This window comes from Schistocerca americana, chromosome 2, assembly GCF_021461395.2.
Source record: "Schistocerca americana isolate TAMUIC-IGC-003095 chromosome 2, iqSchAmer2.1, whole genome shotgun sequence".
NCBI lineage: Eukaryota > Metazoa > Arthropoda > Insecta > Orthoptera > Acrididae > Schistocerca > Schistocerca americana.
In genome coordinates, this window is record NC_060120.1 from 1100580122 (window position 1) to 1100605240 (window position 25119).

Below are 25119 nucleotides of genomic sequence, written 5' to 3' on the forward strand. Positions count from 1 at the left end.
CAATAACATCAAACAACAGTGCAATAACATAAACATAACAGACACTTAATTCTTAACTCACTGAAACCAATTTTCATTCTTCTATAACAGTCATGACTGATAAATGCACACTTCACACACCGACACCCAAATGAACCCAACGCACCACATAACATGCCGACCATACATACGCCACCAGAGGACACCAGCAACCACAACAAGATGACATCTACAAACATAACACACACATTAACTAATCTCTGTGCCGTCATGACGTCGCACACCACAACACACATGTCACGAGTCGAAGCACACGGGTGGGATTGCACGCCTCCATTGACCCAAAATATTTATGACCAACATCGAGTCCAGTGCTGCCACCACAATATTACTTCCTGAAACTCTCAGCCTTCTGGATCACAGTTCACACATTGTAAATACATCTCACCTATTTTACTTCTTGCTAATGATGTAATTTTCATGGGAAAAAAATTTTAAACTTCGGCCCACACCTTGGAAAAAGTTACCTGCAAAGGGCCAAAGTAACCCCAGCTTATGGTACCCGTTTCTTATTTTGTTTTAACAGTAGAATGTTGTTATTCCACTGCAAGAATTGTGAAACATATACTAATTGTTAGAAATTTACTGAAAATTTAAGATGGACTTCTAATCTATTAATTAGCTAAATCAGTCATCATGTTCCATAGTTCCCACAAAGGAGAGGCTTTAGGAATGTGAAACAAATAAAATTTGTAATTTGCTTTAAAGATGCAGGTGGCCTTCCAATCTCAGAAATATTTATGTACTACACTGCTGGAAAGCATATTCTTATGCAGTGAAAGCAACAACGATATGAAACCGTTTTGGACAAAAATAATTCTGTCACATTGTAAAATTAAATTGTACTCATACCATTTTTATATTCAGATTGGACTCATTCACCACAATACAAAACAAAGTCTTGATATCATAGATACCGGAAACCCAAAGTGTAATGTTAAATAAATTTGAGGGTAAATTACAGTAAACAGTCTATTTTGACAGAAAGTACTCAACACCACTTCACTCTCATGAAATAGGCCTATTCTTTCTCTGCCAGAGCCACTTAAGTAAGCTTCCATTCATTCACACAGCATATTCCAAAACTCCCGTAGAAGTATCCACAGCAGGTAAAGTTTACTAACAACAAATTATGACTAGTGCTGTAAGGCCACTGCACTTACGTCCACAGCTAGTGGCTAGCATTGCTGCCTCTGGATTACGTCCCAGGTTTGGTTGCCGGCTGGATCAGTGATTTTCTCCACCAGGGAACTTGGTGTTAGTGTTGTCCTCATCATCATTCAAGACATGGCGAGACTGAAAATGGAAAGATTGGCAACCTGTACGGGTGCTGACAATCACGATGTTGAGTGCCCCACAAAACACCAATACCACCACTGCACTTCCACCTAGATTACGTAGCTGTCATTTTTATCAACTACTTCATACTAAGTGTGCCATTTATATAACTTTTTAGAGCACACAATCAACTGTCTATATATTGGAAAGGTTAAAGTTGTTGAATATGAAACTGAAATATACACACAGTCCAAATATTGTGATAAATTGTAGAAATGGCTAATAAGATGCAATTGTGCTTTAGTTTTGGATCTCAGGGGATTTCCCATTTTCCTGCTTGATGTCTGTCAGTAGACTGTGAAAGCAACTGTTGTATTTGTAATAGAAAAAAGACAGAAATATTTCTGTTTCATTTTTATTAGTCTCATACATCAAATTGGTACAATCTCATATACAGTTAAGAAGGGGGTGTATTGGTGCTAGATATATATCTACACAAATGCAAGACACATATTACTGGTATGTGGAAGTTTACATTATTGGAAGTGAGATAAAACTCTTCACCTAAGTTGCTGAACATAGAAATGTTTCTGATTACAGTCCTACATGAAAATATACAATCATTTTGAAACCTTTCGATCCTTCACCACCCGGTTCTTTTTATTTAGTTATTTTTTAACATAGATGTGAATCAGTAATTCCTACCGAGCCCCTTTTACACATTACAAAAACAGAAATTCTTTTACACGGCGTTTGCTATTTGTGGAAGTTTATTCCCACAGCATGTATTACACTGATGATGCCAAATACAATTTTCAAATAGTCTTGGAATACATACGTAATGAGACTGTTATGGATACATTGAAGTCAGGGCAGGTACAGCCTGACTATATTGTTCTTCAGAATAATGACAATTTTTTGCTGGTTGGTTAATGCACACAGTGATGATGATGGTTAAGCCTGTAATTGCTTGCCCACCATTCTCTTTACATTAATACAGTCTTTGATAATTCTTTAGTATCCCTATGCATCACACCTTGCAGTATTCACGTAGGATTTCACAATTACGATTAACATAGTTGGTGCTGTCATGAATACACTGCCAAATTGCATAGTCTATTCTACATCCGACTATTTATGAACTCATCCTTTTGCAGAAGGTAGTAATGTCATGTCCTTTTTTTTACTAGTTAAAATAAAATCGTACAGTAGTTAAAAATACAAAAGTGAGAATATTACCAAGGTAATCAGATCAGACATTATGACTAATTACTTCATTTAACAAATGGATTGTATCCTCATGTTTTGCAAACACTTAAAGCTGTACTTTTTGATACTGTAACTTCATGTTTGAAATCATCCCTAGATTCGAAGAGGGCCATCATTTATATTTAACTAAAGTTTAAATTTTGAATTATTCCCTTAAAATGCAGAACGTGGTAAACGAAAGAAGATCACTGTTCAGAGAACCATAAGCTTCAGCGTTACCAGATTAGATTTTAGAAACATGACAGGGTATAAAAATAGGCATGTCTGGAAATTGCATATTAATTAATTGATAACTTTCAAAGTATGGACATTTAAGCTAAAGTAATTGCTTTCTTTGAATGAGGAACAGTGGATAACTAAACTGATTAATTAGGTGGCTGGTCTTTTTCAGTTCTAATACATGTAATTTTGCAGAGTAATGAAATTACATCCCTCAAATTGTATCTGTGTGAACCAATTAACTTTCTATGAAAACCTTGGTCCCATAATGTTCAGGCTTAGAGAAATCATTTGTGTTATAATAAGAACATGAAATCCTTTACCAAGTGGAAAATTTGACAAATGCGTGTACACTAATGGTGCAGTCATAACTCTGTAGTTACGATAACAAGGTAATGTAGGGTGGCATTCACACATGAAATAGTTATATTAACCATTAAATATGCTACATTTCAGTCTAACATGTCAGCTTTCCTGAAGAAGCAAATAGTGTGCTCTTAAGCTGATATTCTACAAGGTGGCCAATGAGGTTTGCTGAGTCAACATCTGTTGCATTACATCAGCTGATATTGATAAGTTTCCAGTCATCATTGTGAGACACATGTCTAGGATCTGTAGACCCCTAAGCTAAACCTGTACCCAGAAGGCATCATTTAAGAGCTTTTTTTATAATTAAAAGCCTGTAATGTGGCATTTAAGATTTATTACCATATTTAATTGTGTAAAATTTTGCTATACAACTTTAGATTTAATTAACTGACAAGAGTAAAAAATTGAAAAAGATTTAAATCATTGAGATACTGGCAATCAAAAAATTTTGTTAAAAGTGCAATGGACAAAAGAAAACTGAGCTTCATGTCAATACTAAACTCAATGTTTCAATAATTATCATTTGGTTTTAAATAAAAGTACTTCCTGATTATGGTACAAAGGTGCTACAATACTTTTGGGCATTGAAAAGAACAGCAGCTTTCATAACAGGCATATCTGAATTTTCATAATTCACTATTTCAGTTTTAAAAAATAACATAGCGTGAGCGTAAACACACAAGCTTGTTAGGCAAATTCGGTATAGCAAGAAGAATGTGTAAACAAAGCGTATTTTACCTATGTTGAATTCAAATACAATTCTTTCCCAAATAAGCAGTCTTAAAATGAAAGCTTTTAATAATCATATTGGCTAAATGGTTGGTACCTGCACTTTGTTGTAATGAAGCATCTTATAACATTTTCATAACTATATTGTCTTAAATGACCTCCCATTGCGATCATAAGTAACAGATACATCCTCAGAGCGAACTCGATATTAAGAAAATAATCTGTGACATTTTATAAATTCTGATTTGAATGAAATTAGGTAAGGAGAAATTGACTTCCTGTGATATCAAGCCCATACAAAATAACAATGTCTTTGTCTTTTACGGTTGTAAAAGGGCTTGCACCACAGTATTAAAATAAAGATGTGTTTTGAATTTTAACATTTTGTTGTGTGAGCTCCTCTGTGATGCTTGTCCTTTGGCTGTAACCTAGATAGCCTGTGCATAAATCTGGCCATTACTGCCTTACATAGGTAACTGAGAACACATTGTATAGTACACATATGACAACAGTGTAATTTCAGATATAGTTAATGCAAATGTCTTAGCAATTGTTGACTCCCTACACCACTTTTGCTTTTGCTGACATTGGTGTGGTAAACACAGTCTTGTCTACTAGTTAAGGTTTGCGGCAACTAGAAAAATTGTTAATAATTGTTAATTTTGGCTGATGTTATCCGACTGCCATCACTCACCTTTCTTAGTGTCAACTTAAGAGAATGCATGTAATAAAAAGATTACAGCTTTATCATGAGGAATAGAACTTGCATTCTGAATTGGGAAAGTATATTACTCAGTGATATATGCACTTAAGGAAAAATAAAATTTTTTTGTCTATTAATTCAGTTCCACAACAAATATAGTAATTTGACAAATATTTTTCCCTATTTATCTTATACATCGTAGAGGTGTTTATTGGTTCAAATGGCTCTGGGCACTATGGGACTTAACTGCTGAGGTCATCAGTCCCCAAGAACTTAGAACTACTTAAACCTAGCTAACCTAAGGACATCACACACATCCATGCCCGAGGCAGGATTCGAACCTGCAACCGTAGCGGTCGCGCAGTTCCAGACTGTAACGCCTAGAACCGCTCGGCCACTCCGGCTGAAAGATATTTATTTTCATGTCTTTAACACTACTTGCACTTAGTTTTGTGTTGTATGGTTTAACTCGTAATTCAGTTAAAAGTAAATAGTGAAGACTGTGCACAAAGTGTGTGCGTGTTTAACAATAATTGTAGTAGTGGTAGTAATAGATCACTTGTAAACTGTGTAAGTACAAGTGCAGTGTGTACATACATAAAGGAAACATGCAGCATATATGTACAAAGAAAAGCATATATGTATAAAGAAAATTGCTTCTTCCATGATAATATTTAATTATGAGCTGGTCAGTGTTATGTGCTACCTTGCTGTGAATGAAACTGTTCTGTCTTGCTTTGTAGGCTAGTCAAAATTAACCAATATTTTATTTTCAAAAGATGACAACTGTTCACTACTCTTTATGTTGTGTGGGAGCTTGGAAAAAGTGCTACTGGCAGTTAATTGATTCTTATCCATCTGATTCAGGTTTTTGCATTTTATGTGACTATTCTTCCAATTTAGGGTATTTGATATCTTGAAATCTCTTTCTCTCTGCATGGTTGCCATAAAGATTTTTTCCAATGGAACTAATGGATTTTATCATGTGAAGATCTAACTACTACTGTATATGCACACAAAGAACACTGTCTCAGGTGCTAAGATTGTTTATATGTATCCATAGTACATTTTTTATGATGTGTCTGCACATGTATGAATTTTAGCTCAGTCCAAATATTTCTACTTACTAGCAATATACACAGTAAATTCTGAATTAATTGTAAAAATTGGTACCTTGGTTATTTATTGCTGTAGTGAACGCTCATCACCTCCTTGTTAAGAAAAATTGAATTTCATAAAACAGTCAGAATAAATAAGTGATTATTATGTAAACACTATTTCTTCTGTTTTCAGAGGCACCAGAAATTGATCCAATCATAATCAAACGTGACTTGCAACTGGGCATGCGGATGCGTCTTGTTTGTGTAGTAAGTAAAGGGGACTTCCCGATACTGATTCAGTGGCTAAAAGATGGAAGTCCCATACCAGAGGACCAAGATGTTGCCGAGAAGATTCTAGATGAATACTCAAGTACACTGAGTTTCAGCAGTCTGGCTGTAAAACATAATGGAAATTACACCTGCCAAGCTTCAAATGCTGCTGCATCCAGGAACTACTCTGTGGAAATAATTGTAAATGGTTAGTATTTACTTTTAGCAATTTAAGGTCAAACGATACCCAATGCTGCTTCTTATTCAGTACAAAGAACGTCCACTCTGTATTTGCATAGACTAATATTCATTATGATACCTGTGATGTTCTTTGGTTACTGCTGTCTGTCATTTCTACCCAGTATTTACATCGGCATCTGTACTCTGCCAGTCCCTGTGAAGTTCATGGCAGGGGAGAAGTTGTCATTGTGCCACATATTAGGGTTTTCTTCCATTCCAGATGCATAAGAAGAATGGAAAGAGTGACTGCACATCTCTGCAGATGCTATAATTAGTCAGTTCCTATGAAAGTAATACAGGGTATTACGAAATGGCGTTTTATAGATTTGGAAGATTATAGAGAACAAAATTTTGAATATTTTAAGGTAAAAAACATGTAACAGGATATATAAAATAAAGTTTCAACAGCCACAACTGAGCTATTGAAAAATCCATGTGCTACCTGTTCGAGAATTCTCAGGCGAGATTCACAGTGAGCATTTGGGCTGGTATTGTTGATCACCTTACTGGACCACACATCTTACCAGATTGCTTGACTGGTGCATGGTATTTGAACTTCCTGGTGTATGCCTTGTCTGAAATTCTGGGGAATATTTCCTTGCAACTGCGCACTTGTTTGTGGTTTCAGCTCAATGATGGTTCAGCACAGTTTGATCATTGGACCAGGTCATATCTTGCAGACAACTTCAGGCAGAGAGAAACTGAATGGTATGCCCAATGCCCAGTCCTATGGCCTGCACACTCCCCTGACCTCACTCCTCTTCATTCCTTCCTTTGTGGTTATGTAACGTCTCTTCTGTACTAAGCACCAGTAGAAACAGTACCTGAGTTTATTGAGCGTATCTTTACAGCATTTGATGCCATCAGAAGGGATCAAAGAATCTTACAGAGAATCAGATAGAACATGGTGCACTGTTGAACATTTTGTAATGAAGCTGATAGTAGTCACATTGAACATTTACTCTACAGTAGTGAAGCCACATGTTCAATTTATATTATTTGATTGTTCTTTTCTTCTAATAAACGTTTCGTAAATTACAGTATTTTGATTTTTCACTTAGCCTACCAAATGCATAGAACATGCATTGTGCAATAGAAACTGTATTTCATATTTCTTGCTATAGGTTCCTTATATTAAAAGATTCAAAATTTCATCTCCTACAGTCTCTCAAATTTTTAAAACAGCATTCTGTAACACACTATATACAGTTGTATTACAGCCCTAGATTCCTCACTTACAGCCAGGTTCTTGTTCAAACCGTTCGAGAATTTTTTTTTTTTTTTTAAATTGCATTTTTTGAAAGATATATATGTGTAGAATGTTGGGACGAAAAGGTTTTTAATCCATCCATTACAAAAGTTTCTATAGCCCATTGTTCAGTCAGTGTCACAGCTGCCAAGGTATGCTCTCAGCTGGAGATGCCTGGCTCAGGTAGAAAACTTGTCATGCTGCATGTTCACAAAATGATTTATATTGCAGTACGATTGCAAAAATATTCGCTGATAAAGCTGATGAACAACGTGTGCAGGTTGCTGAATGTTGTATGCCCAGCTCAGCCAGATTGGCTTTCTTGTCTAGAAGAATGAGGGAATTGCTGTCCAGCAACAATTTGGGTTAGTGGAAGGGTTCATATACGCTCTTGGAATTGCACTTTTTTTCGGTCAAATTTTAGTCAAAATTGGTAAAAACATAAATTTTGGCCTGCTGTATTGGATTGGCCATTTTCAGTTTTGAAAATCTAACTTCAGATTTGTGTTCAACAACAACAAAAATATGTAAAAACATGTAGTTTTTGCGCAAATTGGACTAATAATGCGTATAAAGGTTTTCCCTAACCATTAAACGAATTTATCCTGAGAAATAACTTTTAAAACTGTGTGCAGCATAAAATAAAAATGGTTCACTGTTTTAACTACTATCTGTGACCCCTGGAAAACAAATACTTTTCTTGAGAGCTGATACCTATGATATATGAAATTCTTTAATATTAATTATTTTTCATAAATCCATAAAGAGTGAAACAAACCCCCAAAAAATCAAACTCAAAGTTTGAGTTGGCATCATATCGATAAATTTAAAGTTATTTCATTGTGGTTAGGAAAACATGAAATGAAATGAGCATGGCCAGGAGGCCCCATCTGGGGAAGTTCGGCCGCTGAGTGCAAGTCTTATTTCAGTCAAAACCACATTGGGCAACTTGTGTGTCAGTGATGATTATGAAATGATGATGAGAACAACACAACACCCAGTCCACGAGTGGAGAAAATATCCAACCCCGCCAGGAATTGAACCTGGGCCCACTGCACAGGAGGCAAGCACAGCTAAGCAGGCAGACATTATGGTTAGGTATAAGCTCCCATAAATTCAATGTTGTAGCAACTGATGTTATCCATTTTTTATTCCAAATAACCCGCGAGAGGCTATACTGCACACAGTCTGTGTACCTCAAACTTGCAGACTCTTGATGAAACCATAAATTATGTTCGTCATTTTTTTTTAATTTTTTAATTGAAAGTGAAAAGTAAAGTTCCAGGTATGATCAACCATAAAATCCAGACAGGTCCTTTGAATGTCTTTTCATTGTCTCAAAAAGATATACAAACTTTGCCTATTTTTTGCTCATTTGAAAGAGAACTTGGTCTTAATACTGACTCTTGAAACTTAGTAAATAGTCTTTTATGGAATAGTTGGAGTTTATTTTCAAGCATCTGCCAATTCAGGTTTTTCATCATCTCTGTGGGTCAAGGGAGAGTGTGACCATGCTGTGTCAACAATGATATTATCTTAGAAAAATCTTAACAATTACAAATGTCCATCCTATTATTTCAACGGAAAACAGCTCGCTCCTGTAAATTGTAATGAACGTTCCACAAGCATATACATGCAGATGTTGTAATTTCAGAGATCAGCACATGATCATTTAATTAGATGTCATATTATTGTGAACCCTGACTAGGATTTTTATCTATCGTTGACATTATAGATGCAATTTAGCCACAACAAGATTGCTGTGCATGAATTGCACCTATAATGCCAATGATAGATAAAAATCCTAGTCAGGGTTCAGAATAAAATGACATCTAATTACATTTTCATTTGTTGAAGCTGTTAGACAGTGTGATAGAAAACATATTTAAACTGAAATTTCATACTATAAATTCCTCCATCTCACTGCTACTACAGTTAATCATCACGTTACCTAATATTATGCTGCTCTCGACTTGAGTCTCAATATCCTTACCATGACTCTGCTCATTTTCTTCTCTGTTGACTTTTTAAATTAATTTTTATAGTAGAAATAAAGTTTCATGATATTCTTGGGGCATACATCCTACTCATTTTCTCCTTTCTTGGTTTTTTCATATTTGTATCATAACCATTGGACCATTACTGGTTTTGAGTTTATTACTTCACACACATATATAAACTCTTTTGTGTCTGCCTTCCATTGCCACTGAACATTTCACACAGTACTGGTAGCACTCATACTTGGACAACTTAACAGGTACTATTATTCAGGACAGTAATCTATTTTTGCCTTACTGCTCTAGTAAATACACATTGTACCAAAACAAGTGTTCACAAAGTAAATACACATTGTACCAAAACAAGTGTTCACAATTGTCCCGTTTAGCTTCACTTAGATCCTTAACAATATTGTTGTTTCTGTTCAGTACAACACTTCTGGAACTAGATGGAGGAAAAATTTTCAGCCTCCCAGCCAGCTAAAAATGTTGCGTGATATTCAATTTTAGCCTCAAATAGGATGTGCATTATTACATCAGTAATTCTGATTACATATAAAGTTCTCCTCATTTCCTCATCTCTTTCTGCTTTATAATTGTTTCTTTTTCTGTCAACTCCACCTTCTTCAGTCTGTTCTCAAACTTAGTAAGTCCTATGAGCCATCACTGTCTTCGAGTATTTTCAAGGATTTCACTGTTTATTTCTGAAACCTACCTATTCATCACTGATAATTACCTGCAGATGCCCAATTACTTCTTCTCAAATCCTTCGGTCCATCCCAGAATCTCTCCCAGGAGTCTGTCCCGCTCCTCACCCCTACCACTCCCCACACACTACCTTTATTTATTTATTTATTTATTTATTTATTTTTGAGTCATCAGTCTCCTGACTGCTTTGATGCTGCCCACTACAAATTCCACTTGTGTGCATTTAGAGCTTATGTCCTTGATTATTTGCAGGATGTATTCCAGAGCCTGTATTCCCTCATAGTTTGTACCCTCTACAGCTCCCTCAAGGACCACAGATGTCCTGGCGTCCTCTCCCTTGTCCGCAGCTCATAGTCTAGTGGCTAGCATTGCTGTTTCTGGATCACGGGGTCCTGGGTTCGATTCCCGGCCGGGTTGGGGATTTTCTCTGCCCAGGGACTGGATGTTTGTGTTGTCATCATCATCATCATCATCATCATCATTATTCATGACAGTGGCTAGATTGGACTGTGTACAGAAATTGGGCTGTGTGAAAATTGGGACTTTGTATGGGCGCTGATGACCACGCAGTTGAGTGCTCCACAAACCAAACATCATCATCATCCTTTCCCTTCTTCTTGTCAGTGTTTTCCATATATTCCTTTCCTTGTCGATTCTGTGCAGAACCTCCTCATTCCTTAGTGTATCAGTCCACCTGATTCTCAACATTCTTCTGTAGCATTAGACCTTAAATACTTCCTTTATCTTCTGTTTCAGTTTTCCAGCAGCCCATGTTTCACTACCATACAGTTCTACACTCCAGACATACGTTCTCAGAATTTTCTTCCTCAAATTAACACCTGTGTCTGATATTAGTAGACTTCTCTTGGCAAGGAATGTACTTTTGCCAGTGCTAGTCTGCTTTTTATGCCCTCTTTGCTCCACCCCTCATGGATTAATTTGCTGCCTAGGTACCACAATTATTTATCTTCGTTTGCTTCATGATCCCTAATTCTGATGTTAAGTTGCTTGCTGTTCTTATTTCTGCTACTTCTCATTACTTTCGTATTTCTTCAATTTACTCTCAATCCATATTCTGTAATCATTGGACTGTTCATTTTATTTAACAGATTCCATAATTTTTTCCACTTTCACCCTGAGTTTTAATCCCAATCTTGAACTTTTCTGTTGCTTCCATCATAGATTGAATAGTAAGGGTGAAAGACTACATATCTGTCTTACACACTGTTTAATCCAAGCACTTCGTTCTTGTCTTTCTCTCTTATTGTTCTCTATTTTTCTCAGAATTTCGACCACTTGGCACCATTTTATATTCTCACTTTCTCCAGGTTGAGAAATCCTGTGAAGGTCTCTTGACTTTTCTTCAGTCTTGCTTCAGTTATCAGCTGGAATGTCGAAAATGAGTCTCTGCTGCATTTACCTTTCCTAAAGATAAACTGATTGTCATCTAACAGATCACCAATTTTCTTTTTCATTCTTCTGTATATTACTATTGTCAGCAACTTCGATGCATGAGCTATTAAGCTGATTGTGTGATAATTCTCGCACTTGTTGGCTCTTGTTATCTTCGGAATTGTGTGGATGATGTTTTTCGAAAAACGAAGTCTGATGGTATATTGCCAGTCTCATAAATTCTACACACCAATGTGAATAGTCATTTTGTTGCCACTTCCTCCATTGATTTCAGAAATTCCAATAGAATGCTGTTGATCCCTTGTGCCTTATTTGATCATAAGTCATCCAAAACTCTTTTAAATTCTGGTTCTAATATTGGAACCCTTGTCTGCTCCATATTGACCCCTGCTTCTTCTGTTGCATCATCAGGCAAGTCCTATCACCTGTAGAGGCCTTTGTACACTCTTTCCACCTATCTCCTCTCTCCTCTGCATTTAACAGTGGAATTCCCGTTGCACTCTTAATGTTATCATCTTTGCTTTCGATTTCACTGAAGCTTGTTTTGATTTCTCTATACGCTAAGGTAGTCCTTCTGCCAATCATTTCTTTTTCTATTTCTTCACATTTTTTAAACAACTGCCTATTTATTTTGTTCCAAAGTGACTTGCATTTCCATATTCCCGAGGGTTTTTTTTTTTTTTTTTTTTTTTTTTTTTTTTTTTTTTTCATCATCTGAACTGCCTGCTGAGCTTTTCATTATCACAGTATTTCCATATCCCATTTCGTTGGGCACTTATTCTTCCTAACTGGTCTCTTGTCATTACTAAATCATGATTAGAGTCTGTATCTGCTCCTGGGTAAGCCTTACATTCCAAAATCTGATTTCAGAAGCTCTGTCTGACTATGATACAATCTAACTGGGTTCATCTTCCTTTACATATTTAATTATCCATTCAGTATCCTCTTGTATCTACTCTATATCTTCATCCTCAGCTTGTGATGTTGGCATGTGTACCTGAATCTCACTTCAGTTTTCTATTGATTCTGATGAGAACAATCTTGTCACTGAACTTCTGCCCTATCTTCCTGTTCTTATATAATGAATCCTACTCTTGTTATACAGCTTTCTGCTGCTGTCGATATTGTCCTACACTTGTCTGACCAGAAATCCTTGTCTTCTTTTGATTTCATTTTACTGTCCCACACTATATCTAGATTGAGCCTTTCAATTTCCCTTCTCAGATTTTCTAGCTTCCCTGCCACATTCAAACTTCTGAAACTCCACACCTTGTCTCATAGAATGTTACACTTCTTATGGTTATTTAGACTTTTTCTCATGGTCAACTTCCACTTGGCAGTCCCCTCTTGGAGAGCCAAATGGGGGTCTAGTTCAGAATCTTTTGCGTATGGAGAGATCATCATGACACTTGTTCAATTACAGGCTGCATGTCTTGTGGATTCATGCAGTGTATCTTCAGTGTAGTGGTTTCCTTTGCCTTCTGCATCCTCATGCCATTGACCATTACTGATTCTTCCACCTCTTAGGGGCAGTTTCACTCCCCAAAGACAAAAGAGAGTGCACTGAACCTCTGTCCCCTTCTCCACCTTCTTTGACAAGGCTGTTGGCAGAATGGAGGTGACTTCTTATGCTGGAAATCTTCAGCTACCATTGCTGATATTTATTCAAAATGTAATCAGTGCTGAGATTGGAACCTGGGACTGAAGACTTATTGATTGCTAATCCAACAAGCTGCCCGTAAACCACGGTTGAGTTATCTTCTACATGATTCCTAATGTCTATAAATCCTGCCACCCAGGAAGCCACATCAACAACAGCCATTTCCTCCACCAACTCTCCACTCTTCCTGTTGTTTACCACACAGAGCTCTGCTCACCACTGTTGATGCCACCTTCCTCTAAAGTATCATCCCTAATGCCCATGGACTTGCTGCTACTGAACACTACCTTTCCCAATGCCTGACTGACTCCAAACTTGTAACCTCTCTTCTGGTCACCATGACCAACTACATCCTCACCTACAGTTACTTCACCTTTGAAGGCATCACAGATTTGTGGTACACCAATGGCCACCCACATGGCACCATCCTCTGACATCGTATCCATGGGCCATCTAGAGAACTCCTTCCTTTCCACTCAGGTTCCCAAACTTATTACCTGATTTAGATTCATTGATGACATCTTCACAATCTGTATTGAGGGTGAGGATACCCTATTGACATTCCTCCAGAACCTTAACACCTTCTCTCCCATTCACTTTGTGGGGACCTCCTCAACCCATCCTTCCTCAATGTTGACCTCCACCTCAAAGGTGGCTGTGTCAGTACCTCCACCGATATAAAACCTACCAACCACAAGCAATACTTCCAGTTCAACAATTTTCCCCATTCCATACCAAGAAATCCCTCCTATACAGTCTAGCCACCTGTGGCTGCTGCATCTGTACTGAAGAGCAGTCCCCCTCCAGACATACCAAGGGTCTTGCAGAGGCCTTCACATACTGAAATTACTTTCCCGACCTTGTACAGTAACACATCCCCGTTGCCTTGTCTCTCCAGTCACCTACCACCTCCCATATTTCTGTCACCCAGAGTGATTACCCTTGTGACCAACCAGTACCAGAGCAACTGAATCACATTCTCCACTAGGGCTTTGACTACCTTTGTTCATGCCCAGAAACGAGGATTGTCCTGCCCACTGTCCTTCTCATCTCCCACGGGCCGTTGGGTGCTCAGCGTTTGTTTGCAGGGTAAGGGCTTGGTGACCCTGATGTTTCTGAGCTGGGGACTGGTGAATGCAACCATCCTCTGTCACTGTAAGCTCTGGACATGTTTGAGCAACCACCATGCAGTGTCGCGGTGGAACATTGTGTGTGACAGGGAACAGGGATCTTGGCTCGACTGCCTGGATCACGTGGATGGTAGACGGCTCTATAAAAAAAAATTCAAGATATGCTGTTTGCTGATGAGATGCATGGCTGTTGACGTGGAACAGTCATTACCGGGCAACCTTCGTTCGCAGAAGAGCTTCTGTAAAGTTTGGAAGGTAGGAGACGAGGTACTGGCAGAAGTAAAGCTGTGAGTACCGGGCGTGAGTCGTGCTTCGGTAGCTCAGTTGGTAGAGCACTTGCCCGCGAAAGGCAAAGGTCCCGAGTTCGAGTCTCGGTCGGGCACACAGTTTTAATCTGCCAGGAAGTTTCATATCAGCGCACACTCCGCTACAGAGTGAAAATCTCATTCTGAAGATGGCTTGTACATAAGCTGAAACTGGATACTAAAGAAATATTATTGTGATCTCAAGTGTTCATTTTAGCATCAGGTTGCTGCTCTCTATAGACTATGTTGTCAAAATTTATGATGCATCATATTCTTTTGCAGTGCCACCTACATGGAGAGTGGAACCCCAAGATATGGAGGTAATAGCTGGACAACACGCCATGCTAGCCTGTGCTGCAGAGGGGTCTCCAGCACCACATATTCACTGGATGAAGGACACGGGTTCCCTGCCTCCTCAGTATCAGGAACTGAATAACACAAGGATGAACTACAAGTGTGTAAGGCACTTCATAGTGTCTCAAAATTGACAGACAAAATTTATAACAATAATCTTGCATGTTGTTACATCATCTATGCTGCTATTACTGTATTCTGCTACTAGTGCTTGTGAGTGGGATTGCACCAAGTGTAGTGTTGCGTTGCACATGTTCTTAAATCAGCTGCCATGTGTATGAGTGTGGGTTGGCCACTAGAGGCCACTTGTAGGGAGTTTTATGAATAAAGCCATATTTGTATTGTTTGGGAGGGGGGGGGGGGGCTGATCGTAATGAGTAACTTACAGTATGAGAAACACAATTACAAAATTGTTATTTTGTTTTGTTATATAATTAGCACAAGGGCAAGCTGAATAGTCTCACCAGTGAATGATTGAGGCCTGCAGAAATATATTTGCCAGTGTTAGTACCCTCTACATATATACAGGGTGCGTCAAAAAAATGTATACACACTTTGAAGCGTCATAGAAAATTTATTTCCTGTTCTACAATGTTAAATTTCTGGAAATGGAAAGCTTAAAGTCCAACTGGAAAAATAAATGTACTTTGAAAATGTGATTAATGTTCAAACTGGTGGCCTTCAGCATCAATACATTTCTGAGTATGACTCACCACTGATTCCGTACATCATACCAAAGTGTCCAATGAGATTTCTGCGCACACCGCCTGAATCTCATTCCAAAGTGTGTCCAGGTTACGTGGTTTATGTTTGTACACCTCATCTTTTACTGTGGCCCATAAGAAATCCATCGGCGTGAGGTCTGAAGAGCATGCAGGAAACTCGATTGGTCCCCTGCGTCCTATCCACTGGCCTGGCACATTGTGATCCAGGTATGCTCTTACGTCCCTATGATAGTGCGGCGCGGCGCCATATTGTTGGAAATAAAACTCATCATTACCGTATACTGCACGAATGGCAGAGACTATGGAGTCAGCAAGCATTGTTAGGTATGTTTCTCCGGTAACAGTACCTTCAAAGCAGAAAGGCCCAATGAGCCCCCTTGCAGACAAACCACACCGCACATTTACGCCAGGCAAATTCACAGCCTTTTCAACTGTAATGTGAGGATTATCTTCAGCCCAATACACACAACTGTGCTTATTGACAGTTCCATTGAGTTTGAATTGTGCTTCATCCGACCAAATTATGCTACCCATAAATCCCAGTTCACGTCTCACCATCTCCTGAACCCATTCACAAAATTCTAACCTTCGATCTGGATCGTCATCACTTGGCTGTTGCACCAACCTTCGAATGTACACAAGAAACTTGCCTTTCTTCAGAATGCGTAGCACACTACTAGCACTTACAGTACTCTCACGTGCCACTTGCCTTGAAGATTTTTGAGGCGAATGCTGTAACAGTTCCAAGACCGCAGTTGTGGAATCATCGCTTGTAGCTGTAGGAGGTCGCCCTGATTGACCTTTATGCACATCACACACTGTTCCATGAATTTCGAATTTGTCCTATAGACATGTAATTGTTAACCTTGAACGTGGTTCTGTACCATACTCACTTCTCCATTGCCTTTGAACCGCAGCTATATTCTCAAACTTGCAGTACGACTTAATTATCTGCTTCCACGCTTCAAAGCTCAAACGCACGTCCGCCATGTTGCAGTTACTTCCTTGCCACTGCTGCCACCTATTGAAGAAACATAACATTACTTCCTCACAGATATTTAACCTTGTAGAACAGGAAATAAATTGTCTATGACAGTTCAAGTTGTGTATATATTTTTTTGACGCACCCTGTATGCATATAATATACCCATTAAAGGACACCATCAGATATATTAAAAATTAGAAGACCAACACTTGGAAAAAAAGTATTATAAAGCATTGCAAGATACTAACATGAATTCTTTGCAGAAGAATGTAAAAGCTGTTAGAAGCCAACATAGGGGAAGATCAGTTTGGATTCAGGAGAAATGTAGAAACACGCAAGGCAAAACTGATGCTATGGCTTCTCTTAGAAGACAGGTTTAGGAAAGGTAAACCTACTTTTGTAGCATTTGTAGACTTAGAGAAAGCATTTGACAATGTTGAACAGAATACTTTCTTTGAAACTCTGAAGGTGGCATGGGTAAAATACTGGGAGTAAAAGGTTATTTACAATGGTCAAGAGGCATGAAAGATGAGCAATGGTTGAGAAGGGAGTGGAAAAGGGTTGTAGTGTATTACCGATGTTATTTAATCTGTACACTGACCAAGCAGTAAAGGAAAGAAGAGAAAAATTTGAAGTGAGCATTTAAGTCCAGGGAGAAGAAATAAAAACTGTGAGTTTTGCCGATGACATTGTAATTCTGTCAGGGACAGCAAACGAGTAGAGAGAGAGCAGTTGAATGGAATGGACATTTTCTTGAAAGTAGGGTATAAGATGAACATCAACAACAGGAAAATAAGAATAATGGAATGAAGTTGAATTAAATCAGGTGATGCCGAGAGAATTAGATTAGAGAACAAGACACTTGAAGTAGTAGATGAGTTTTGCTATTTGGGCAGCAAAATAACTGATGATGGCTGAAGTAGAGAGGATATAAAATGTAGACTGGCAGTGGCAAGAAAATAATTTCTGAAGAAGAGAAATTTGTTAACATTGAGTGTAACTGTAAACAAAAGGAAGTCTTTTCTGAAGGTATTTGTATGAAGTGTAGCCATGTATGCAAGTGAAACAATACATGGATGATATACAGTTTAGACAAGAAGAGAACAGAATCTCATGAAATGAGGTGCTACAGAAGAATGCCGGAGATTGGATGCGTAGATCATGTAACTAATGAGGAAGTACTGAATAAAAATTTGTCGCACAGTTTGACCAAAAGAAGGGACTGGTTGAAAGGACACATTCTGAGACATCAAGGGATCACCAATTTAGTATTGATGGGAAGTTGGGGGGGGGGGGGGGTAAAAATTATAGAGGGAGACCCAGAGATGAATACAGTAAGCAGTTTCAGAAAGATGTAGGTTGCAGTAGTTATTCAGAGATGAAGAGGCTTGCACAAGATAGAGTAGCAGGGAGAGCTGCATCAAACCAGTCTTGAGACTGAAGACCACAACAACAACAGCAGAGTGGTGAGCATAGCTGACTGCCATGCAGAGGAATCGGGTTGGTTTCCCAGTAGTCCCAGGGAGTTTTCCTTGGTGGAAGAACCAGAAATTGTCTTGCCTAAAGACAAGGAATTTTTTTAGGGATTTACATCAAACATCTGCATAATATCATCAAATTTAAAAGGTCCTCAAGTGACGTTTCACTGATTGATGACATTTTCTAGTGAAGCTTTCAGGCTCTGTTGTGTTTTACTGTTGTTATGTATGTTGCCAGTTAATCAGGAATTAATTTATTAATTAAGATGTGAGTAGGCAAAAATTTTTGAGTAGGCCAATTTGAAGTCAGAGCTACGATAGAAATATAATTATGTTTTGAGTGAGGATGTTGGATGCAAACCATCTACATACATGTTGTGCAGGTAAGGATATTGAGATAAATAGTTGGAAGAGAAGTGGAATCTGAGATTGATTTTGGGGGAGGATGAAAGTAGTATCACAACTGTTTCAACAGCGAAATCTGAGAAGTATCAAATGACAGATTTGAAGGGTACAGAGTGATGACCAAATTGACACAAGTTTTACTTTTTAGACATATAGAGTTCGTATTCCTCACTGTTTTGCAGAAATGTGGTAGTAACAGATGGCCAGAACATTTCATTCACTATTTATCTAAAAATATATCATTTGTTGCTACTTTGAGAAGTTTCTGTGAGTGAATGAGCTTTTGAGAGCAGCATGGTAATACTTCTTGTATAGACTGAAGAGGACTATGTGTATCCAGAAGAACATTACGGTATATAACATCAGTGATACCAAAGTTGTGAAGTCAGTTTTAGAACTGACCCTGTGACATTTTTGATCCAACTTTATCTCTTACCTCATAGATCAATCCAATGTGTCAAAAATACTTATAATTAGAAACATGCTTACCAATACTGGTCACAGGTTGGTCACTGAGTATGTATATTATATTTATTTTGTTATTTGTGTTTGCACTAGGACGGGATGGCTGGTTTAGCTAACAGGTAAGGTCATGAGGTATTTTATTGTGCAGCAAGTAATTTGAACAATGTGAACTGTCCTTGATACAAAATTTCCCAGTAGAACAGTACTTCACATAAATTTTTAAATCCCTTGTCAGTTCATAAACAATCTAAAAACTCTACCATTGACTTCTAACTGTACATAGTTTCCTGAAATCTATCAACATGTGATCTTGTTCAAATGTATCTGCATTTATAAAACAGTCAAGCAAGAACAGTTGCTTTTTTCTGTTAATTAAACCAGGCATGACAAAACTATTCTACATAGTATTCAGAATATATGAGACAAATGGAATACATGGAGCCTTTATTCAAGAAGATTTCAGTAATTGTGATCCTAAAGAAGGCCATTGTTGGCAGTTGTGAGTATTACTGAACCATTTGTTTAATAAGTCGTGGTTGTAAAACACTAACACTCACTATTTGCAGTAGAGTAAGAAGACTGCTAGAAGCCAATACTGGGGCAGAGCAGTTTCAATTCCAGAAAAATACCCAAGTGCGGAATGAACCTACAGTTTATGGTAGAAGGTAGACTGAAGAAGGGAAAACCTGTGTTTTCAGAATTTGAAGGAAAGATTTTTACGATGTTGATTGAAATACACACTTTGAAATCTTCAAGGTGGTAGGGATAAAATACAGGAAGTGAAAGGTTATTTACCACTTGTACAGAAACCAGTTGGCAGTTGTAAGAGTCTAAGGGCTTGAAAGAGAACCAGTAGTTCAGAAGGGAGTGAGACAGCATTGTAGCCTCTCCTGGATGTTATTCAGTCTTACACAGAGCAAGCAGTGAAGAAGACCAAGAATAAATTTTAAAAAGGATAATTTAGTGCCCATTGAAAAAAATAACAACTCAAACATAAGCTGTTGACATTTTAATTCTGTTAGAGTTTGCAAGGGAGTTGACAAATGAGTTGAACAGAATGAATAGTGTCTTGAAAATAGGTTATAAGATGAACCTCAACAAAGGTAGTGGAATGTGGTCAAATTAAATCAGATGTTCGTTCAGGGAATTGGATTAGGAAATGAGGTACTGAAAGCAATACATGAATTTGCTATTTTGGGAGCAAAATAACTAACAATGGCCATAGTAAAGAGGATATAAAATGCAGACTTACAGTAGCAAGAAATCTCTTCTGAAGAAAAGAAGTATGTAACATGTCATATGAACTACAATGCTAGGAATTCTTAACTGCAAGTATTGTTTGGAGTGTAGTCTTGCATGAAAGGGAAATGTACTTGATACAAAGTTCAAACAATAATTGAATAGTAGCTTTTGAAATGTATTGCTACATAAGAATGCTGAAGATTAGATGGGTAGATCATATGACTAATGAAGAGATACTGAGTGTAACTCCGGGAGAAATTTGTGCCACAACTTGACTAAAAGAAGGGACTGGTTGATACATCTTGAGGAATCAAGGAATAGCCAGTTCAGTTTTGGAGGGAAGTGTCTTGTATAGATTTTGTGTGTGTGTGTGTGTGTGTGTGTGTGTGTGTGAGAGAGAGAGAGAGAGAGAGAGAGAGAGAGAGAGAGAGAGAGAAGCGAGAAAGAGAAGAGAGAGAAAGAGAGAGCGGGGGGGGGGGGGGGGGGGTGTAAGGGGATACCAAGGGTTGACTACAGTAGGCACGTGCAGGTGCAGTAGGGCATGTAGGTGGCAGTAGTTGTGCAGAATGAAGAAATTTGCACAGGATAATGAAGTGTAGAAAGTTGCATCAAACAAATCTTCAGACTGAAGACAACGAGAAAAATGTGCGTGAAACAACACATTTTGTCTAAGGTGGCATATGTAAAAGTCTTTGGAGTATTTCATTTTTGTATAGCTTATTTCATGGTATTTTTTAATAAGTACTTTCATACTCTTTCTGCTTAGGTTGATAGTGGGATGTCTCTTGTGTCAATTACTATTCCTCTAGTCTTGAGGATTTCATATCATGAGTAAGTGCTCTTGGCATCAGGACGAGTCATGTCATACTACGTGTATTGACAGTCCTGATCACCATCATAATTTTTATGAATGAATTTAACTATTATAGTGTCATTGTAAGATTTATTATGAAGTGGTGTAGGACTAGAATTCATCCCTGAACCCCATTCGTTACCGTTTATTGGCAGTTCATGCTTCCCAGACACAACAGCACTTCCAATGCTGCTGTTTGCATTGTGGTGTTAATGTCAGCCTATGCATGGGAAGGTAACTGCCTAGTGTGGCTGCTGTTACTCTCACATCAGACCATTGGTGTGGGACGACCCAGTGAATCCATTACTTTCTCTTGGCTGGCGGGTGTAGATGTGAAGGAGATGTGAAGTGCTTGGTGCACAACACAGTGGTGTTACTCAGGTATGATCTGCTACAACATTGCAGGCAAGTGTGCCTGCTCTTCCATTCCCACGTAGTCCAACATCAGGTCACTGTCACACCTGAAAGACCCACAAATCTGGATATTTGACCAGGCGACCAAATGGAGACCCAGTTTTCACTCAATATTTGATGCTTTTCACACCACTTATCAACCTCTACATCTACATCATTACTCTGAAAATCACACTTCAGTGCCTGGTAGAGGGTTCATCAAACCATCTTCGCAACAGTTCTCTATTATTCCGTTCTTGAACAGCATGCGAAAAAAGCAAACATCTATATGTTTCCGCATGAGCTCTGACTTCCCTTATTTTATTATGATGATCGTTTCTCCCTATGTAGGTTGGAGTCAACAAAATATTTTTGCATTTGGAGGAGAAAGTTGGTGATTGAAATTTCATGAAAAGGTTCCACCACAGCAAAAAATGCCTTTGTTTTAATGGTGTTCATCTAAAACCTATATCATGTCTGTGACAGTATCCCCTATTTCACAACAATTCAAAATGTACTACTCTTCTTTGAACTTTCTTGATGTACTCTGTTAATCCCATCTGGTAAGGATCTGAGACTCCATAGCAGTACTCCAAAAGAGGATGGACAAGTATAGTGTAGGCAGTCTCTTTAGTAGGTCTGTCGCATTTTCTAAGTGTTCTGCCGATAAAATACAGTGTTTGGTTTGCCTTACCCACAACATTTACTATGTGTTCTGTCCAATTTAAATTGTACTTAATTGTAATTTCTAGGTATTTAGTTGAATTTATGGCCTTTAGATTAGTCTGATTTATCGTGTGACCAAAGTTTAACCTATTCCTTTAGAACTCGTGTGGATGACCTTACGCTTTTCATTATTTAGGGTAGCTTTTCTAAATCGTTTTGCAATTTGTTTTGATCTTCTGATGAGTTTATTAGGCGATAAACGACAGCATCATCTGCAAATAACCTAAGATGGCTGCTCAGATTGTCTCCTAAATCATTTATGTAGGTAAGATACAGGAGAGAGCCTGTAAAACTACCTTGGGAAATGCCAGATATCATTTCTGTTTTAATATATGACTTTCTGTCAATTACTATGAGCTGTGAAATTGCTGACAGGAGAATAAAAATCCAGCTACATAACTGAGACAGTATTCCATATGTGTGCAATTTTAGTAGAAGCTGCTTGTGTTGTACAGTGTCAAAAGCCTTTTTGAAATCTAGAAATATGGAAACAATGTGAAATCCCTTGTCAGTAGCACTCAACACTTTGTGTGTGTAAAGAGCTACTTGTGTTTCTCAAGAACGATGTTTTCTAGATCTGTGTTGACTGTGTGTCAGTAGACTGTTCTCTTTGAGGCAATTCATAATGTTTGAACACATTACATGTTCCAAAGTCCTGCTGGATATTGACGTTAATGATATGGGCCTCTAATTTAGTGGATTACTCCTACTACCTTTCTTGAATTGAGACTGTGTGACCTGCGCAGCTTTCCAGTCTTTGGTTGCGGATCTTACGCCGAATGAGTGGTTGTATATTTATATACCCTACCAGGAGGAGTTGTGCTCTGAAAGTATTTTTTACCATTTATCCAAGCTTGTACAACTGTGTATCCGCACCAACGCACCACTTCATGATCGAGAGAATAAAGTAAAGCTTTTTCCAATTACTGAAGTGGCTCAGTCAGCTGGTTACTGGTAGGTAATGAGGAAAGAGGGATATCTTGTTTAAAGTAAAATTGAAGCAGCAGTGTAGTTCAGTATTTTCGTCAAAGAATTTCCAAACCTTTCTCTCAATGAGCATCTGACAACAGTGTAAATGGTATTCTGGCCATAATATTAGGTCAGTGCTGTTGGGGAAACTGAGATGTGATGCAGTTCAACTGAGTCAGGAGTACCAGCATGTGGCATAGCTTCCATTTTGTGGAATAACAGCTAGTGAGATAGGTAGAGCCGTAAATAGGCAAGAATTCAGACCATTCTTCTGGCAACCCAGGGAAATTAAAGAAATGCTGTGACCCGTTAAACACATTTTCAGTCAGACGGCGTCAAGAATTTATAATATGTCTTGTGACTGTGGTGAAAGTTATGTGGCCAGTCTATACAGACTGTTACCATTCTGTGTTGACTGCCAGTGTCACTTAAATACAGGAATCTTGAAAAGTCAGCTGGCTGAGCACAGCCTATGAAATAAACAAAAGATTTTGTTTGAATAAACAAGAATGCATTGAACTATTGGGACTTTGCGAGCTCTGAAGCAGTTGAAATTAGACTACATGAAAACAACTTTAGTACAGACTCTGGCTGTACACGTATCAACGTATGGGAGTGTGCACTTGATAAAGTAGGAGCACACAGGAAGATTTCTTCAAGTTTACCACCCAATGTAAGTGGTGGTACTGCAAGTGATGCTGGATAGACAGCACAAACATAAACTGTGGTGATAGAGTGCACCATACCATTTCCATGATGTCATCATGACTTACTCCAACTAATTAGATACCTCCCAATGGGAATAAAGTGGGAACTTTGCCAGTTTAATGACTATCAGACTTGGCCCCTGGTGGTGATGATGATGATGATGATGATGATGATGATGATGATAGATGCAGTCATCAAAAGCTCAGGATTCTATCCAAATAAGACATGACAAGTAAACAGAGATCTTTTTACCCAAAGAATTTGCTAACTGATATTAATAAAAGGTGCCAACAAAACTCACCAGACTGACTGTTCAGTGTTCTTCTTCACAAAGGTGACATATAATATGGTGGAGGCATTAAGCACTGGATAGCTGTGTAAGTAAGGAGAACTGGAATATAGCAGCTCAGTTTAAGTATTTTTGTTCTTCTACAAAGGCCACTGGTTTGGGCTTGTATTAAAGAGTATAGGGGGATATGCCCCCTTTCGTCCTGAACCCCACAAACCTAAGTTGCTACAATAACTGGGGATATCCCCTAAATGTAGATTAAAACAGATATTCCATATCACCCCTCTCCTACACATAATATTCCATCCTTACATACTTAACCCCTCACAGTATCGCTCAATTTCATCTCAGATCTGCTGACTAAAACCTGCTCCAGGATCTTTCATCAGTCTGTGAGGGATATTCTCCCTAAAGTCTTTCTCATCATTTATTGTCTATCCAGTCTACAAAATGTTCTGGAGTGTCTCTGTGTTACTTGTATATCCTTAACAGGACCCCAATATCACCAATGTATCTGCATAGGCCCAGACTATCTTTGTTACTGTATTTCTATAGCCTCTCCCTCTATGTGGGTCACATCTTTGTGAAAGGCACATACAAGACTTGTCCCAGGCAACTGCCTGGTGTATTCCGTTCCATCAGAGGCAATGTTACCTGCAGTAGCAGCCGTGTAACATATCAGTTTTGCTGAAACTCTCAGAGGGTATTTTATGTGGGTATAATCCACAGCCTGATATCCAACAGCATGAATGACAACTACTGAACTGTGGTCACAGGCAAGGTTGAATATACAATGGCAGAGCATCTACATCTTCCTCTACATCCATATTCTGCAAACTACTATTAAGT

General features: G+C 38.3%; 1 protein-coding gene across 3 annotated transcripts in view; it reads left to right on the top strand.

Annotated features, from left to right (window-relative positions):
• Window positions 1-25119, top strand: part of LOC124596510 (Down syndrome cell adhesion molecule-like protein Dscam2) — a 270374-nt gene that overhangs the window by 31147 nt on the left and 214108 nt on the right. For all 3 annotated transcript variants that reach the window (XM_047135673.1, XM_047135675.1, XM_047135674.1), the window contains exons 2-3: window positions 5900-6184; window positions 14961-15132. In XM_047135673.1, the coding sequence (XP_046991629.1) occupies window positions 5900-6184; window positions 14961-15132 (457 nt within the window). The remainder of the gene's footprint in view (window positions 1-5899; window positions 6185-14960; window positions 15133-25119) is intronic.